The sequence below is a fragment of the Aythya ferina genome, assembly GCF_964211825.1.
Source record: "Aythya ferina genome assembly, chromosome: 4".
Lineage (NCBI taxonomy): Eukaryota > Metazoa > Chordata > Aves > Anseriformes > Anatidae > Aythya > Aythya ferina.
Genome location: NC_140300.1, coordinates 5,985,055 through 6,003,191, shown reverse-complemented (window position 1 = coordinate 6,003,191; position 18,137 = coordinate 5,985,055). Strand labels below are relative to the sequence as shown.

Genomic DNA, 18,137 nt, shown 5'->3' with positions numbered 1-18,137 from the left:
TATTGCATTTATTCCATGTGCAGTATTCTGATTAAAGCTGCAGTGAAACCAAAGGGGCAGCTTCAGATGGGGCCGATTCCCCTCATCACTGCCTGCTCTGCTTTCCCCTTCTTTCACACCACTCCCAAAACTGCCCGTGGGGACTTCTTTTTACCAAGGGGCTTCCTTTAAGAAATGCCACCGCAGGGAACATTTTCCTTTTAACCCCACGCTAAAGCTGGCGAGCTGATGTTTGGGGCTGCTGCAATAGCTATGTCACCCCATCCCACCAATCTCACTGCTGAAACCCAGACCAAAGTGGTCTCAAAGGTGGCTTTTGTCACCTGTACAGCCTTGGGCATGTGGCACGTCTCACCGAGCAGCAAATGCTGCCAGGAGGCTGGTGACCCTGGCTTCCCCAAGCAGCTACTCGATTTGGGAGGGTTCCCCAGGACTTACAGCACCTTTACAGACCCTTCCCTGCAGAAATTCAACCTAAATGTCCCCAATGGAACGAAAAAGGAATACTTGCAATGCAAAAGCTTAAAGAAAGTGTTGGAATAATATTTTTTTTTTTTCCCCAAAAAATGCTGTTTAGCTATTTACCAAGCAGTTCTCAGGCCCGGGTGCTGCTCCTACACGCAGGTGCTGGCGGGGGGATGCCCGTGTCTCACAGCCCATGACTAACAACATCACGAGCACTGTGGGAGCGTGCCGGTGGCCAGCTGCTGTTTATCCCAGCCCCACGTTGTTTGGGGCTGCTGTCCTGGGAAGAAAATAGAGGAGGGAGAGAGTTGGTGATCTGAACTGGTCTGGTAACACAACAAGATGTGTGGGTGACCTTGCCAGGGCACAGCGGCTCCCGTGAGACCATAGTCACGAGCAGTAGGCTCATGGCTGGGGCAAGATGGGGGGGATTTTTGTATTTTTGTGCATTTGTGCAATGTGGCTGCACAGTTCCTAGCACGATTTAATTCTTAAATTTCTGAAATTAAATACATTAATCCCAGTCCCCTGCCCAGCCGTCTCCCTGCCCTGTCTCAGTGCTCTCCCTCCAGATCTGCTCCTTGCCCATCCCCTCTGCTTCTTCTCAGACTGCAGCCTCTGCACCTCACCCTGCCAGCACCAATTCCCTGCTCCTTTGCCAGCTTTGTTACAATTTTTACTCTCTATTTCCCCCTATGATTTTTTATTCTTTTTTTCCCAGCCAAGTGTTTGCTTTTGAGGGGTAGGAGCAAAACCTACTCAAACTTTCCCCTTGGGAAAGAAGAAAGGGGTCTACAGACAAGAAGCAGGACCCCATGGGATTTCCAGCTCTGTTAAAATCCCATTTAGCAGCAGAGGCATGGGCCAGGCTGGGCTGTAAGGGATGAGAGGATCCAGCACACGCTGCCTGCTGGGCTCAGTCTGTGGGGATGGTCGGAGCTCTTCAGTAGCCACAAATGCAAACATTTGCCATAAAATAAAGAAAAAGACATACTCTCCCTTTATTTCAGCCTACAAAGGGTGGCTTTTGGGATTGGGGAGGGTTTCTTAGTCAAACACGGCTCCAAAAGCGAGAATGGAGTTACTGGAAATCCAGGATAGCAGGCTGGTGGGGCCCCGTGGAAACTCCCCAGGGCTCAAGTAGCAGCAGCTGAGCATTTTTTCTTTAATTAGCTCATTCTGGTGAAAAGTTTGGCTCCTGGAGTATGTCAGGAGGGGATAAGCAGCGGTGAGAACGACGGCACCTTCGCTTCGGGGGGTGAGCAATGCCCTTTTCTGTGCAATGGCAGGAAAAAAAAAAACAAAACGTCGAAGCGGGTCGGGTTTGCTACATGGCTCCGAGCTGCGGTGTGGTTTGTGAGGCCGGGGTTGGAGGTTTGCTCGCCTCTGCAGGTGCAGCCCTGCAGCTGCCGTGCAGCTGAGGCAGGGGCAGGGTTTGCTCTCCCGTCACAGTTTTGGGGCACAGGTTTGCACCCCCTCAGGTGTGTGCCGGTGTGCAGCAGGCCGGGTGGTGGTGTGGCAATGCTGCTTTTCGAGTCCAGAAGCCCAAATGGACGTCTTGCCTCCCTCTGCAAGCAGATTTGGGCTTGAGGAGGGATGTGGGGTCCCTCATTTTGCAGGTTCAGGTGTGATCCCCCAGCAGGTGCTGGCAGAAGCATGCAGAAAGCAAGCAGGCCGCGAGGGGAATTTGGGGGTGCTGGTGCTTAGAGGACAGGCAGCAGTGAGCGCCTCCAGATCTCCCTCTTGAGGACACTCGGTGCGAGCAGAAATTACCATAAAAATGTGGTGACTGCTCCTGCTCCCCCCCAGAAAAACAACCAGCACCTGCTGCCGCGTGATTTCAGCCATCCTTATCAGTGCCGGGGAGGATAGGGGAAGGCAAGGAAAGCGTCCTTGGGAAGATAGCGCAGAGATGCGGCACCTGAAGGGAGGGAAAGCCACCGAGGAAGTAAACAGAGGCATTTTCAGCCCCAAACAACGACCTGACATCCCTATAAAAAGCCACCGGATCCGGGACCCCGCAAACACCTTGACCTTAAAGGTGCTGAATTCAACAGAGCTCTGCGGCAGCCGTCGTCTCCAGATCGCCGGGACTCGCAGCGCGTCCAGCCGAGGATTGGTGAGATCTTATTATCGGGGTCCTCCGCCTCTGCTCCGCTTCTCCCGTCCCCCGGGAGCGGGTGGGTCGCGGCGGCCGCCCGCTAGGGCCGCGGCTACCTGTCCCCGCTGTCCCCTTCCCTCGGCGTCCCTGGGTGAGTGCGGCTGGCCAAGCAGCGAGGGGTTTTTGGGAGGGGTGGCTGGTGGAGCCGGGTGTGACGGGGGTGCTGGTGTTATGGTAGCTTGGCTGTGAGACGGAGCCGTCTCTCAGGTCGCCCCCCTTTTCTCCTCTCGCTATGATGACCGATATCGTTAGCAACTGGAAGCTGGAGCAGTTTGTGCTCCAGAAGTGCCTCCCTCCAGTGTGGTCCCCGGGGGCCTTCCAGGGCCCGGAGGCGTACCAGCAGTTGTGTCAGCAGTGGGAGAGCTGGTCCGAGGAGACCAAAAAACCCAAACCCACCAACAAGTGCAAGAAAAGAGCGGCCTTGCAGGGTTTGCTGATGGTGGGCAGGGAGCTGTCGAAGCTGCTGAAGGAGGCTCTTGAGAGCGTGCAGACGCTGGAGCAGGCCAAGGGCGAGCTCAAGATGCAGGTGGACAACCTGCGGGCGGAGGTGCAGGGCTTGTGCGGGGACTCGCTAAGGAGCGCGGTGGAGATAACCCGGCTGGAGAACAAGCTGGGCTATGAGAAGCTGAAGACGGAGGAGCTGGAGAAGGAGGTGGGCAAGTGGATTGGGGAGACCCATGACGCCCAAAGTGCGGTGCGGGCCGTCCTGCAGGACGTCCAGCGGGACCGGGGCACCGGCCCCGATCACAAGGTGTGCCATGCCAAGATCCAGGAGCTGCAGGCCGAGTTGGGGGTGTCTCGGGGCATCGTGGCCGCCATCCAGGGCAAGAGGAGCCGGTTCGGGAACGGGGAGGGGGACGACTGCCTGGACCCGCACCCGCCCCACTATGACTATGAGGATGATGTGTGGGGGGCTAACGGCCCCACCAGGCCATCCCCATACGCTCCCCTGCGGGAGGAGATGTGCCAGATGCAGAGCTCTGAGGCTGAGGCTGCTAAAATTAAAAAGAGCCCCCCTGAGGAGCCGGCCAGCCACAGCCCGCTGCAGGCCATCGACACCAACAGGGCCATGCTCTGGTTCACCCCCGAGCAGCTCAAGACGGTGGGGAAGATGCTGGGGCCGCTGACCAAGGAGACGGCCGTCAACTGGCTGTCACGGGCCCAGAGGCTGCCCAGGTGCCAGAGCGGCAGCGCCGTCAGTGACCTGATAGACGTGGTGAGAAAATGCATGAAACCCGATGATTTCGCAGCCCTGCCAGGGGACGTGCAGATGGGCAACGTCCAGGACATCGGGGATGTCCAGTCAGCCGTGCTGAAGGTGTTTTTCCCCGAGGTCAACCCCTTGGTGCTGTTCCACCAGGAGAAGCAGAACCCCGAGGAGCGGCCCGATGCCTACGTCAACCGTAAGAAGATGCTCTACCAGATGGCCGGGCTGCCCGGCTCCAAGGAGACCCCCCTCGATTTTGACAGGCCTGAATTCAAGGAGCCGCTGGTGGTGGGGCTGACCCCCCCGCTGCGGGTGATTGCGGGTGGGGACGCGGCGAGGAAGCCGCTGTCGGAGCTAGAGCAGATCCTGACCCAGAATTTCGAGCTGCAGAAGCAGGCCTTCCCTGGGTACATGCTGGGGGGGAAGAAGGGAAAAACCTCAGCCATGTCCTTCCAAAACGCGGGGGTGAGGAAAATGCAAGGGGACAATCGGAAAGATCCCGATGGCAAGAATGGCCTGGGGAAAGAAAACCAGCAAGGGCCGAGGTTTCAGAAGTCCAACCCTTGGCGGGCTGAGCTGAGGAAGCGCTTGATCAAATACGAGAAGCAGGAGGACATCGATGGCTTGCCAGACGCTGAGCTTTTCCGAAAGCTGGCACTGCACGAGGCCAAGAAGCACAGCAGCTCCAACCCCATCGACCCGGGGTCTAAGGCTCAGCAATAGGGCTGCCAGGCACCTGCATCGCCCCTTTTTGTGGCACCGATTAAGACCGATTTGTGGGGGCGCCTGATAGTTGATATAACTATTGGAGGAGGGGTGCTTGGACAAGTGATGTTAATTGATACTGGTGCCTCTTATTCAATTCTGAATATGACCCCTGGTGAAAGTGGGCTCTTTCAAACATGTGAAATTATTGAAATAACTGGGCCAAATGGCCAAAAATCCTCAGTGCCCTTCACAGGGCCTGTACCCTTTGAAATTGGAACTGCCAAGGGGTCTGAAAAATTTGGGAAAATGGAAATGAATGGAAAGCCAGGAATTTTGGCCATCTCTACACTTACAAAGATGGGGGTGGTGGTGGACCTGGCAAACCAAAAACTATTACACTGCCCCCAAAGTGATGCACCGGTCATCCCGGCGAGCCACAGGGTCATGTCGGTCAAAGCTCCCGAGCTCCTGATCCACCCTGAATGGGAGCCCCGAGTGAAACGGGTGACGGAGCAGTTCCCACAGGTCTGGGCAAAGAACAAGCTGGACTGTGGGCTGATCGACACTGTAGTGGTGGTCAAAGGGCCAGACCCCCCTCCTCAGCAGCAGCCCCAGTACCCGGCTGAGGCTGAGGAGGGCCTGTGGGACACGGTCAAAACCCTGCTAGAGCAGGGGGTGCTGGTGGAGCAGCAGAGCACCAGCAACGCCCCGGTGTGGCCCCTGAGGAAAGCTGATGGGAAAACCTGGAGGCTGACAGTCAACTACAGTGCCCTTAACCAGGTTACCCCGCTGAGGACGGCCGTGGTGGCCAAATACCCCGATGTCATGGCAGCCATCTCACGGGGATCCAAGTGGTTCTCGGTGCTCAGCCTGACCAGCGCGTCCTTTGCTATCCCCTTGCACCCCGAATCCTGGCACAAGTTTGCCTTCACCCTCCGGGGCCGGCAGTTCACCTTTGCCAGGGTCCCCCCAGGGTTTCACAACACCCCCGCCATCTGCCACACGCACGTGACGAGGATGTGGGAGAAGATCAGCCACAAGGAGAGCGTGCTGTCCTGTGCCGGCGACATCCTCATCCACACCCGGACCAAGGAGGAGAACCTGGAGGTCCTGGCAGAGGTGCTGGAGGCCATCCAGAAGACGGGGTTCAGGGTCAGCCCAACAAAGGCCCAGCTGTGCTGGAAGGAGGTGTCGTACTTAGGGGTGACTCTGGGAGAGGAAGGGCGCTCTCTGGAGAAGCAGCGGGTCGAGTTGATACAGAAAGTGTCGGCACCGGCCGACGTCACCACCCTACGGTCCTTTTTGGCTCTTGTGAGGTTCTCCCGGGAGTTCGTTGAGGGCTATGCAGAGAAAGCTGCTCCGCTCTGCAAACTCCTCAAGAAGGACACCCCCTGGGAGTGGGGTCCAGAGCAGGATGAGGCAGTTAAAACCCTAAAGGAGAGCGTGGCGAGAGCCCCCGTGCTGGCAAGGCCCCGTGGGGACAGACCCTACGTGCTGCAGCTGGCCAGTGTGGGGATGGGGCTGCGGGCCACCCTTGCACAACAACACGGTGCCCACCTCCAGCCCATCGCCCACGCCTCGCGGCTCTTGACACCAGCTGAGCAGCAATTCACCGCGTACGAGAGGGAGGTTTTGGCCTTAACCTGGGCCCTGCAGCACTGGGAGTATCTGGTGGGGTCAGCCCCGGTGCTGCTGAGGACCTCCCGTGCCCCCGTGAGGTACCTCTTGTCAGCGAAGGAGGGGAACGGTCCCACGCGCTGCCCCAGGATGGCCAACTGGGTGCTGGCGCTGCCCCACAAAGACACCCCCGGGGATGCCCCCGAGCCCTCAGCTGGCTCCTACGGGGTGGTGATCAGCGGTGACAGGGACGGGGAGGTGGTGCAGGAGATGAAGCCACGGAGGGTGCCCCTATTTGAGAGCAGCATCAGCCTGGTGGAGGCCAAGGACAGAGGCTACGTGGTGTGGTTCGTAGACGGCTCCAACTACCAAGAGGAGGGGGTGTCCTACACCGGCTACGCTGCCGTCAACCGCAGCACTGGGGAGGTGGTCAAGGGGAAGTGCCTGCCCCACTCCATCCAGGCCGCTGAGCTGGTGGCCGTCACGGTCGCCCTCGAAAACACGCCGGCAGACCAGCCGCTGGCCATATTTTCTGACTCGGGCTGGGTGGTGAGGGCGGCCCTGGAGTGGCTGCCGCTCTGGAGGGAGAGGGGCATGCAGTCTGCCGATGGCAAGCCCGTCACCTATGCCAAAAAGCTGCTGTACCTCGCCAAACTGGCAGAGCAGAGGGCACAGCCAGCCCAGATAATTAAGGTCAAGGCCCACAAGAAGGGGACGGAGGAGGCCAAGTGGAACAAGGAGGCGGATGCCAAAGCCAAACAAGGGGCTAAGGAAGGGCAGATGTGGAAGGCCAGTAAGATCTCAGAAAACGGCCCCTTGTTGGTGGCTGCAGGCAGGAACAGGGAGAGCGTGGACCTGCAGGGCTTGCAGGCGCAAGACCCAGGTGTCCGGGAGCTAGCACAGGGCAGGGAGTACAAAGGCTGCAAGGTCTGGAAGGATGTGTCAGGGCTGGTCCTGGCGCGGAGAGATGGGGCAGACTTCCCGGTATGGGTGGTGCCTGAGCTTGTCCGGACAGAGCTGGTGGCCCTGGCTCATGAGCAGGGGCATTTGGGGACAGACAAGACCTTGGCGAGGCTGCAGGGTACAGGGTGGTGGCCTGAGATGAGAGAGGATGTGGAGAGGTACGTCAGCAACTGCCTCACCTGCGCGGCCAATAATCCTGATGTGAAAACAACAAAAGCCCTGCTGGGCCACCAGAGGATTTCTGGGCCCTGGAGCAAGTTGCAGATGGAGTTTATCGGCCCTTTGCCCCAAACAGCCCAAGGGAACAAGTATTGCCTGGTGATCAGCGACACCTTCACCAAGTGGGTGGAAGCGTTTCCAGCTCGAAACAACACAGCCAGCGCGACTGCCAAGATCCTGGTAGAGCACGTCTTCTCACGGTGGGGCGTCCCAAAGGAGATCAACTCGGACCACGGCCAACGCTTCGTCGGGGAAGTCTCCAAAGGGGTGTGCCAGGCCTTGGGCATTAAGCAAAAGCTTCACATCACGGGGCATTTCCAGAAGCCCGACTCGATGGAGGGGCCCAACCAAACACTGAAGACTGCACTGCGGAAGCTCGTAAACCATCAAAGGAAGGACTGGGATCAGAAACTCCCTTTGGTCCTGATGGCGTTGCGGGGAGCAATGGCATCACATGCGCCTTCTCCCCAAAAGCTGCCTCCTGCAAGAGACCCAAAGCTGCTGGACCACTGGTGGCAAAGAGGGGAGCCTCCAGACGAGCTGCAGCCCCGCGTGCTGACAGACAGGTGGGTTCAGGACACGCTGAGGACGGTGTCAGCTATGTACCACCAGCTTGCCTCAGTGCAGGAGGCCAACATCCACAAGATTGATAAGCAGCTGGGAGCGCTGCTGCGCCCCGTGGAGTGGAACATGGGGGACCTGGTAACGTATCGGGGAGTTAGAGAGAAGAACCAGGTGCTGGGACCCCAGTGGATGGGGCCAGTTAGGATTGTGAACAAGGCCAGCCCCTCCATGTACCAGGTAGAAATCAGAAAGGGGGCGAAAAGGCAGGAAAAGTGGTTCCACTCTTCACAATTAAAAGCATGGAAGGGAAATTAACGGGGCTGGAGAGCCCGCTTTGCTTATGTTTTGCAGATGAAGGAAAATGGAAGGCGATTCTGACCAGCGGGAAGGGCGAGCTTCGCGGCATCACCAGCCCTGTTTGTGCTGCGGGGAAAATGCTTTCAAATTTGTGGTTGCAGGATTTGCTTTGATTTCTGGTATGTGTATAGCGCTGAGCGTGCATCATGCCCAACCAACCCACCAGCACCTCCAAGAACAAGTCAGTCATTCTCACTTAGCCAGACACCCACTTAGCCAGCACAGGGTTAGACGATACGCAAAAATTGGCACGGATTGGCCCTGGTCTCAAGCTCACATAAAATATACGGGAAGCATGGGATTAAGTTCTAACAAAGGCTTAAATTTGTCAACAGTAGTTATGCACGGGGCTGAGGTGTATCTGGAAAACGAATGGAGCTGGGACAGTACAAGCAGACTTCCACAGCTGCTGGGGAAGGTGGGCCAAGAAATAAAAGTAGGGTGCAGGGTAGTTAATGGTTCCACTCATCAGCGGGTAACTCAAATCTCCATAACTGAAATAAAAACCAAGAAGAGTCAGAAAAAAAACTGTGCCATGGAAAAATTGGATTGTTGGTGCAACTTTACTCTAGTCCAGCCTGTATTTGTGGTCTGTCTCTGGGCCCAAAACAGCGTGGGACTGTCATTTAAATTTAAGATTAGCACTACGATGCCTTCGTTTTCTGCCCTTAAGGTCCCAAGGTGCCATTTTTTGGCTTGGCGTGCAGCCCGATATGCTGAAGTGGGGAACCAAGTAAAATTGGAAATTAGATACTCTCAAGGAAGTATAACTGACCCGAGGAAAATTAACGGCACCACTGTGACTATCACTGCCCCTAATGGCCGTAAGTGGGTTGTGTTATTAAATTGCCCCCAGGACAACGAAATTCTCAATAGATCTGAATTAAAGTCAGAGGCCTCGTGGTATAGCCAGGATTATGGATACTGCCCACACCTGCTCGTAAACCTCCAGGTGTGGTGTCGAGGAAACCTGAGCGTAGAAATGTCCCCTGAGCTTGGAGGAAAGTGGTTGATAGGAGGCCCTGAAGGATTTCAGAAAGAGTTCCCCATCTTTGCTGTCCAGCGTCCCTTTGTTTCAAAAATAGGCCCGTATGTAGTCAAGCAAAACCACATCCAAGAGCTGTTGACCAGCCCCGTCCGGTCATTGAAGAAGGTGGTGCTGTCCCTGTCTACGGTTAATATTTCCTCCGTCAGACCACACTGCACCCCCTTCCTGTCCACCCTCTACACCGGCTGGCTCGCGTGGCTTCACAGCCGCTCCATCCAGGGGGCCCGGGCCAGGAGAGACCTTCTGGCCACAGCGCTGGGAGGAGGAGGCGCCGGGCTGGGAGTTCTCAACAGCATGAACGTTGAGGTCCTGGCCAACAAGCTGGAGGCTGTCACATCGGGCGTTCAGGGCCTCCTCAGCCCCCTGAACTCATCCCTGGCCAGCCTGGGGATGGGGCAGTGGCTTGTGTCGGAGGTGTTGCCCACTTGGGAAAAAATAAGTGAGAAAGACCACCAGGTGCTGTTGCAGGCGCTGGGAATCGAGCAAAATAACGTCTCCCTTGCTCTCAGCTGCATCCAGGCCCAGATGTGGGTGCAGAGTGTCGTTGCAGGTATCCTGAGGGACGGTGACAACGGTGTCCTCCCCACCGAGATCCGCAAGATCGTGTGGGACGCGGCCACGGACAAGGAGCGGCAGCTCCAAGCCTGGTGGAGGCTGGTGAACTTCACCCACGACCAGGTCCTCGATGCAGTCATCGCCTACGTCCTGACCGTGGCGGAGGCCCGCATCGAAAAGGTTTACCCCATCGTGGCCCTGGGGGTTAACACTAACGGGTCCGTGGTCTACCCGCTGGACCACCGCATGTGGGCGCGGGTGTCAGACAAAAAGTGGCAGTCGGTTGACCTGGAAGCCTGCATTTTGGAGCGGGGGCTGGGTTTTATTTGCGAAGATGACGCCCTTAAGGCGAGCGATGTTTGCTTTGATACCAGCGAGGGGGTGTGCCATTTTGAGATCAACCCGCAGAGCAATAACAAAACCGTGTTAGTTTACGTAGGGAAAGGGTGCGTGTGTTTTAGAACGATGTGTAAATACGTGCAAATCAATGACATTTACAATCAGACCGTATTCAATGATTCAAATATGTGTGCTTGCAATGTAGCTATCATTAGAGGCTGTGATTTTGTCTATAAGCCGCCCGTGTTCACTAGTCAATTGCTAATCAGAAACTATACCCTGTATCGTAGTATAACCCCGACCCCGATCGGTATGGATTTGTCGCTAGTCAAAGAAATGTTAGAGCATGCAAATTTACAGCAGCTTTTAGAAAACGCTAAGGCAGAAGCTAAAAAAATCCTAATAACTGTACACCACGATGGCAATGTTATAAAGCAGGTAATAGAGCGGATTAAGAGGGTGGGAGAGCACCACTGGTGGGAAATGTTCTTTGGCTGGTCCCCCACCGCCACGGGCATCTTCAATGCTCTCCTGCATCCCGTTGTGATCATCCTGCTCATGCAGGCCTGCGTGTGCTTTGCCATGGTGGCCACTTGTTACTGGATAAGGCAGGTGAGGCTCTGCATCGACAGCCAGCTGAACCAACTGGGGCTGGCCAAGCGCCTCCTACCATAGTCAAGGGCAAGACTGGGTTGGCCTCTGTGTTTGCCACCAAGAAGAACCCTTTGCTCCGCTGTTGGCTGCAACCCAGCAGGCGTTGAGCGGTGGGGACACACGCCATACCAGACCTTGACGTGAGGGGTGGCCTCCTCTGTTATAAGAGGGCCTCCCGGGAGCGGCGAGCGGGCCAAGCAGCCTGCGGTTGGCTTGGATCACAGAATGGTAGAGGTTGGAAGGGACCTCTTGAGATGATCTGGTCCAACCCCCCTGCTCAAGCGGGGCCACCCAGAGCAGATTGCCTAGGACTGTGTCCAGTTGGGTTTCTGACTATTTCTGCAGATGGAGCCTCCACAACCTCTCTGGGCAACCTGTTCCAGTGCTTGATTACCCTCCCAGTAAAAAAAGTAAGAGTTAGCTTAAGAAACTTTCCTTTGAATGTCCCAGCTCCAAATGCTAATGAGAAGAAGCTGCTCTTGTGTGTGATTTAAGACTCCTTAAGCAGAGAAGAAGGGGTTAGGGAAAACCAAGGACAGTGTCTTTGGAAGGAAACTGAAGGGAATGTAATGCCTGAGTGCAGAAAAGCAGCCACTGAAGATGGCAGAAGTGTTACCAGCCTCAGAGACTTGGAAAGCTGACGATAAGAACTGAGCAGAACCAAAGACCCTGTAATCACTTTGGACTCAAAGGAGCAGAATCCACATGGACCTTTGCAGCGACCCTCTCTGGGCTCCCAAGACTCCCAGGACGTCTGGCCAACGGATTGGTGAGATTTTGGGTTTGGAGCCTGGACTTCACCGCTTTGCTTTGCTTAGTTTTGCTTTGCTTAGTAGTGCATGTACCCAATAAAATTGTCTGGTAGAGGAACAACTGTTCAGTCTCTGCGTGTTCACTTCCCAGGTTTGTAACTTTAGCTACACTGGTAAAGAGAAATTCTGGTTAAAAACAAAGGATGTGATGTGCTTTTTTTTTTTTTTTTTTTTTTTTTTTTTTTTTTTTTTTTTTTTTTTTTTTTTTTTCCATTACCAGGCCAAAATGACTCCTTTGCTTTTTGCCTGCAGCATATTCACTGAAACACAAGGATTTCTGCCTTGAAGGGCCCTGAGCTGGCTTACAGCTCACATCCACACAAACACAGTGCCCCCTTCGTTCTGCCTCTCCTGTCCTGCAACCCCTGCCTCTGAATTAGAAAAAGCCTTCAAATATACAGGGGGGAGGGGGCTCAGGTTACTTTAAAACACCAGCAATTCAAAAAATAAAAATAAAATAATCCATCAGAGGTGCTGCTGCAGTGCACTGAGCGGACAAAAAGCCCTTTGCAATCCAGATGGAAAGCACAAGATTAAAACACTGCCCTGTAAGCCAACAGGCAACTACTGGGCTAGAGACAGTCATGTACATCCCCTGCTGGTTTTGCCCCCGTCATCTGGAGCAGAGGGGGATCCATGCAGATCACACAGCTTCTGAAGATCATCGGAGACTTTTCAGCCCCTGAGCCTGACCCGTGAGAACCAACCGAACAAAACCAACCCACCAAACGAAACCATTTGATAGATCTTGGAATTATTATTATTAATTTTATTCTCCCTGCTGAAGCCCCGAGGACTGTCAGGGCTGCTGAAGCTCATTTTATACCTCCTCAGGCAGGGCCAGGCAGAAGCTGGCCGATTTCTGTCCGTCTGCCAGAGCTGCTCTCCCAAGCCCACCAGCGTCGCCCTCCTGCACCAGCTTTGCCTCTCGGACTCATGGCTTAGCCATGGCTCTCCTCCCACCCTTTCCCTTTCTCTCGCCCATCTTTTCCACCTGTAAATTTCACCCTTTTCCTTCACCGTGTGCTTTCCACCTTCCCTAATGCCTGCCAGACACTGGCCCCTCGTATTTCCAACCTGTAAATTTACTGCAGAGGTGACCCAGCGTAACGGAGCAGTAAGAAGGGAGGAGAAAGCCCCAGGGACAGACACAACCAGGCAGTGATGTACTGCAGCGTGCTGCAATGAATGGCTGGTCACCATTTATTAGGTACTGTCTGTATTGGTTTTTTGGGGGGACCTGATGGAATAAATTAATTTTAGGAGGTGGAATAAAGGACATCAGGATTCAGAGACCCGGTGAGGAGAGCTGTTGGAGAGCCAAAACACTGGAATGTGGGGCAGGTTCTGGGTCGTGCGATTTTTTCCTGCTTTGCAGAGTCCCAGAGAAATGCTGTGATGTGCTGGCACTCAGCATGAAGGAAGATGCTGGATTTATGTCCCACAGCAGCCTCGGGAAGTGATGGGCTATATATCAGCCTGCCCGAGAAGGGACCATAAATAACCCCGTGGGGAGTTCGTTTACTCGTAGGAGCGGTGCAAGGACTGAGGTTATACCTTGCGGAGGGGAATGAAGGCAATTCATGGGGGTTTGCACTTGAAAAATAAAACACGATGGAAACGATTTCCAGTTTTGAGAGAGAGCTGTCATGGGCACAACTTGAGTACGGCAAAATTAACACAGGGCTGTGTAATTAAGGTGTAGGCCTTCTACAGCGTGGGGCAATCAAAATGTCCTTGTCCCACAGCCACTCTCAGCAGCTCAACCTTTGCAGATTTCCCGAGGACATAAACAAACAGAACACGCCATCAGGTTGTTTAATGACTGCCATGTTTCCACAGCCACCCTTACATTGATTAAAGGCCAGGAGTTTCAAACCTGGATGCCTAACACGAGGCACCCAAACCTCCTTTTAGACAACTCATTCGCCTGCCTGTGATTTTTAGTGCCTGTAGCCAGAGGTGCCTAATGGGGATACGGGTGCTTATTTATTAGCAATTTCAAGGCTGTTTGGATGGTGCTGGCCTAGGCTTACATTTGCTGATCCCCTCTGAAGGCTCTTGTCTTATCCATGTTATTTCTGAAGCATAAATGCAACAAATCCATCACGCTGGGGGGCTCCCAGTGCTTTAGCCTCACCCTGCTAGCAAATGTTGTGATAATGCTACACCTGATTGCTTGTGTTTGCCTACCCAAACAGCGCCAGAGCACCCTACAGATATTATTAAAGCAGAAAAATAAATGGAAAAAAATAAACAAACAAACAAGGTGAGCCTGGAGGTGGGTGAGCCTGCACCGTGGAGGCTGGGGTGGCCACCAGCTCTTGGGTATGGTCTCAGCCTTCTTTTCTCTGCTAAGTGGTGCTTCTCGTTGTGTTGAGCACAGAGGGAAGATGAAAGGCTGTGCCCGGCGAGCCCCCTGCTCTCAGATGTGCTGCAGGCAGCCGGCGATGCTCAGCTCTGCTGCAGGCATCGTGCACGGGTGGCACTCTCTTAGATGAGTGTGGTCTGAGGTCTTCTTTTGCCAAGCTAGAAAAAAAGAAGAAGAAAAAGCTGTAAACAAAGCAGGAGGCAGGCAGCCAAGCATCTGGCATGACCTCCTGTGGCAGGTGTGAGAGGTGTTTTTCTTAGAGCAAAGCCCTCTCTGCACAATCCTGTAATTGTGAGGGGGACTCTAAGGAAGCTTGCTCTGGGCTGCGAGGGCAGAGAGACTCACAGAGAGACACGGAAGGGCAGGGAAGGGACACTCATCCTGAGAGTCACGGATCACAAGCACCAACATGAGTTATCTGGCCCAGGAACTTCAGGGTGCGTGCAGATGTTGCAGCCAAGGCGTTGTCCAAGACAAAACCCACGTGCATTGAGGGCATCCTGCACGGTCCCTTGACCTGGACTTGCACACAGCTGCAGCAACAACACCTCTGCTGACTTCTACGAGGTAAAAGAGCCAGATCTTCCAGGGAGCTGAGCAGTTTGACATCTCAATGGTCACCCAATGCCTTGCCCAGGCGGCTCCGGCCTCCTGCCCTGCAGAAGGTGGGGCAGCACAAAGCACAAAGTGAGAGACTTGAAGCTGCACAAAGCAAAAGACTCGAGGCTGGGACTTCCAGGCCCCCAGACAGCCCCACAGACAAACGCTACAGTTCAGCATCACTTGGGAGCAGGACAAGCACGCTGCATTTGTGTCCTCTTTCCCTCCTCTCCTTTTCACCAATGCAGGGAAAAGCTGCTCTGTTTGCACAAGCTATTTGCTTATCCAAAGCCGACTTTATGAGAATGTACCAAATATAATTTAGTTTGCACCTGAAGCCGAACAAATATAAGGATACAGACTTCACAGAATTGATTAGCACTGAGGAAAGTGTGTATATGTGCTGTGGTCCTTCGGTGTGTTATTTCCTGCCGACGTTACCAACACAAGGGAGTGAACACAAATAGAAATCATGATTTCTGCCAACTTGTACACAAAGGGAAGGTGTTGCCACTGCAGCTCAGCAAGAGCATCAAGAGGCTGGTGTAATGCAACGAGAGAAGAAATATTTCAAGGGAAAAAGCTTAGTTCTGAACAAGTACCACATTTAAGATACTATTTCTCATACAGCACCCTACTAACAGTAAATGTTCTTCACCCTGTGGAGCTAGAGTTTATAGTGCGGGTGGTTTGGAGGTGCCTAGCACTAAGCTTTGGGGAGAACAACTTTATTTAAACTGTTTGCTAAGTGCCAGAAGTGCAGCAGCACCAGCAGTGCCCAGAACACACCTTTAACCAGCATCATTCTAAATTCTAAGAAATCCTATTTCCTTTTAAAGTTCTCCTTTGAATCACCCCTCCTGCCCACGCCCGGACTTTCAGTCTTCCCCACAGATCTTGGAGGAAAAAAAAACACAACGCACCACTTCTTCCCCCTTTCTGCCCTCGATATTTTAATTTTATTTCAAGCTTTCATGTCTTAAGCAGAGCAAAGTAGGCTCCTGCAGGTGTTTAGGGCTTAGAACCCAAAACGTCATTCACTTGTGGAAATTGAGACTTCTACCCAAACAGCAGGGATTTCAACACACACACAGCAGCAATCCTGGGCAGGCATTTTGCTGTAGCTCCGAGAAAACTATTCAATAGGAGTTAATGCCTAAATCTTCATGAGAAATAACTGCTGGAATAGCACTTCATTGCTTTCAGCTGGAAATTGATCTCTCTGAAATAAAATACAGAATAGTGTTGCTTTTTCTTTTTTTTTTTTTTTTTTTTTTCTTTTATAGCTTTCCTGCTGAAAGATTTATGGCACTGTACTTACTTTTGTTTTCTTATATATTTATATATTTTTTTTCTTTTGTGACTCGTTTTTGTGCTACCTGCATGCTGCACCAGTTCAGCTGTATAGTCGTCTGGGTTAAAAAGGACCCTGATCCTAGCTGCTCCTCACCTCAAAACACCAGCGGGATAGGGAATGGGTATGGCTGGAAGGACACGAGCACAGCTGGCAGGGCTGAAGCCTCCTCCCTCGGGCTGTTCCCGCTGGTGGATGAGAAGATTTAAGATGCTAAGGCTCAAAAAGCTGCAGCTGGACGAGCTCATCTGGCACCAAGCGCTCAGCGAGTCGTTAGTCCCACCAGAAGCTCGTGGAAGAGAAAACCCAAATCCCTCAGTCCCCAGCCTGGTGCTTTAATCTCTGTGCTCTGGCCGGTGAGCAGAGCCATTAAGCATGCTGTCAGCTTCTGGCCAGCAGCTCTGCTCTGAAAAACACACCTTAATTCAGTTAAACTGCTAATAGTACCTCCAGCGAGCTCAAACGCTGGTTGCACGCTGCAATCTGATTGCAGAGAAAAGTGCTGAATTGGAGATGTGGCTACAGGCACCGCACTCGAGTGCTGCACCTGGTTTTCAGCTGAAACGCTCTCAGGCTTTAGAAAAATGCCCTCGGACCAGCTCGCAGCTGGGGGATGCCCCAGGGGTAGGGTTAGCTCGGGAGGCGGCAGCGCTCTCAGCGTGCCTAGCTGAAACCACAGCCAGAGTTCAGGGTGTGCAGGGTGACTGCGGTGGTTCTCCCTTTTATCTCAAGACCTGAAACAAGATCCTTCCCCGGTAAAACCAACTTCTTGCTCACTTTACGGGACGCAGAAGGAGATGTCCTGTTTCAGTTGTGGTCTTTCTCAAATGTACCTAGCACTAGGATCTCACTATGAATGTTTTCACGTGCTGCTGCCAGTCATAAAGAGGAAAAAAACTGTAAAAAAAAAAAAAAAAGTCATAAAAGGGAAACCAAACAATTAAAAAGTGACAGCATCTTGCAGAAGAGCACATTCATACCGCTCTGCACAGGACACTGAAGCTGACAGCTGCTTTCAGAGGTGAGCACTGAGGCTCCACACGTTTCATTGAACAAGACTCCAACGGCTTGAGGCGTTTCTTGTTACCCCTGCTCATGCAGAAGGCTGCCTGGCCTCCCCCTGATGCTCGCTGCCCTTACTGGGGTTCAAGCTGAAGTTTGCTTGTTTGAGGTAGTTGTCGGAGGGGACCCACAAAGATCATTGAACTGAAATGCTTTGACAGCTTTAATGAGAACAAAATGAACAGAATTAGCTTTCACTATGCAGAATTGTATTCATTTGCTACCAAGAAGTAAAAAAAAAGACTTATTTACAATAAAGGGTAAATAAAGCCATCAGTCTTTGCCTAGTGTTTTAAAATGCCTAGCATGTAGATAGATGATGGCACAAGTGTGACAGGCTAGGAACAAGGCAACCAAGAAACACACGAACAATAATTATTCATGACTTTAGAAGATTGGACATACGTTATCTAATACAGAGCTGTATGTCACTTGTGCTAGATGAGACAACCTGCTATGTCTCATTTGCAGCATTTACATCATAGATTGATCTTTGTTTCATTAAAATATGGCAAGAGCACTTCTTTCAGGATCTTATCTCTCATGTTTGATGCTAAGAAGCTTTGTTTAGTGCTATTGTACCTTGCTTGTGGAACTACTTTCCAGTGGGTGGGGCAGGAAGGTACAGAGCCCAAATACAAATTTGGGAACGATCCCTGAAAGAACAGAAGAAAGTCCCAAATCATGCTTTTCCTGTATTTTCAGAGCTGTTGATCTCTAGCTCTCTGGCACTTACATCCCTTCAACAAATCTGCTCCTCGTGTACATGCAGAGTACCCCATCACGGCCTTACCACCTGCTGGAGGTCCAATTGTTTCCTTAGACTGACTTCCTAAGGAAAGGAAGAGTGCATGACCATACAGAAAAAGTGTTTCCTACTAAGACACAGGCCATATTTGTACAGTCCCATCTGTCAGAGTAGCAGAAATATCAAAGATCTTGCAGTGCCCCAAAGCTGAAATGGGTGTCCTGGGAGAACAAGTCATTATTTGTCTTACATGGGAAGCAAGCTACAGCACTGCTCAGGTTACTCCCAGAGCCATGTTATTCTCAGAGCCTATAAAGACAGAGTGCTTAAAAA

The 18,137-nt window shown here is 52.9% G+C and overlaps 1 protein-coding gene across 1 annotated transcript; it reads left to right on the top strand.

The window, feature by feature from the left end:
* The first annotated feature begins 2,373 nt into the window (after positions 1-2,373).
* LOC311436069 (uncharacterized protein) lies at positions 2,374-11,730 on the top strand. Its single transcript, XM_084517765.1, has 2 exons — positions 2,374-2,584; positions 8,256-11,730. Exon 2 carries the CDS (start codon positions 8,266-8,268, stop codon positions 10,876-10,878), a length of 2,613 nt encoding a protein of 870 aa, XP_084373891.1. The 5' UTR covers positions 2,374-2,584; positions 8,256-8,265; the 3' UTR covers positions 10,879-11,730.
* The last annotated feature ends 6,407 nt before the right edge of the window (positions 11,731-18,137 follow it).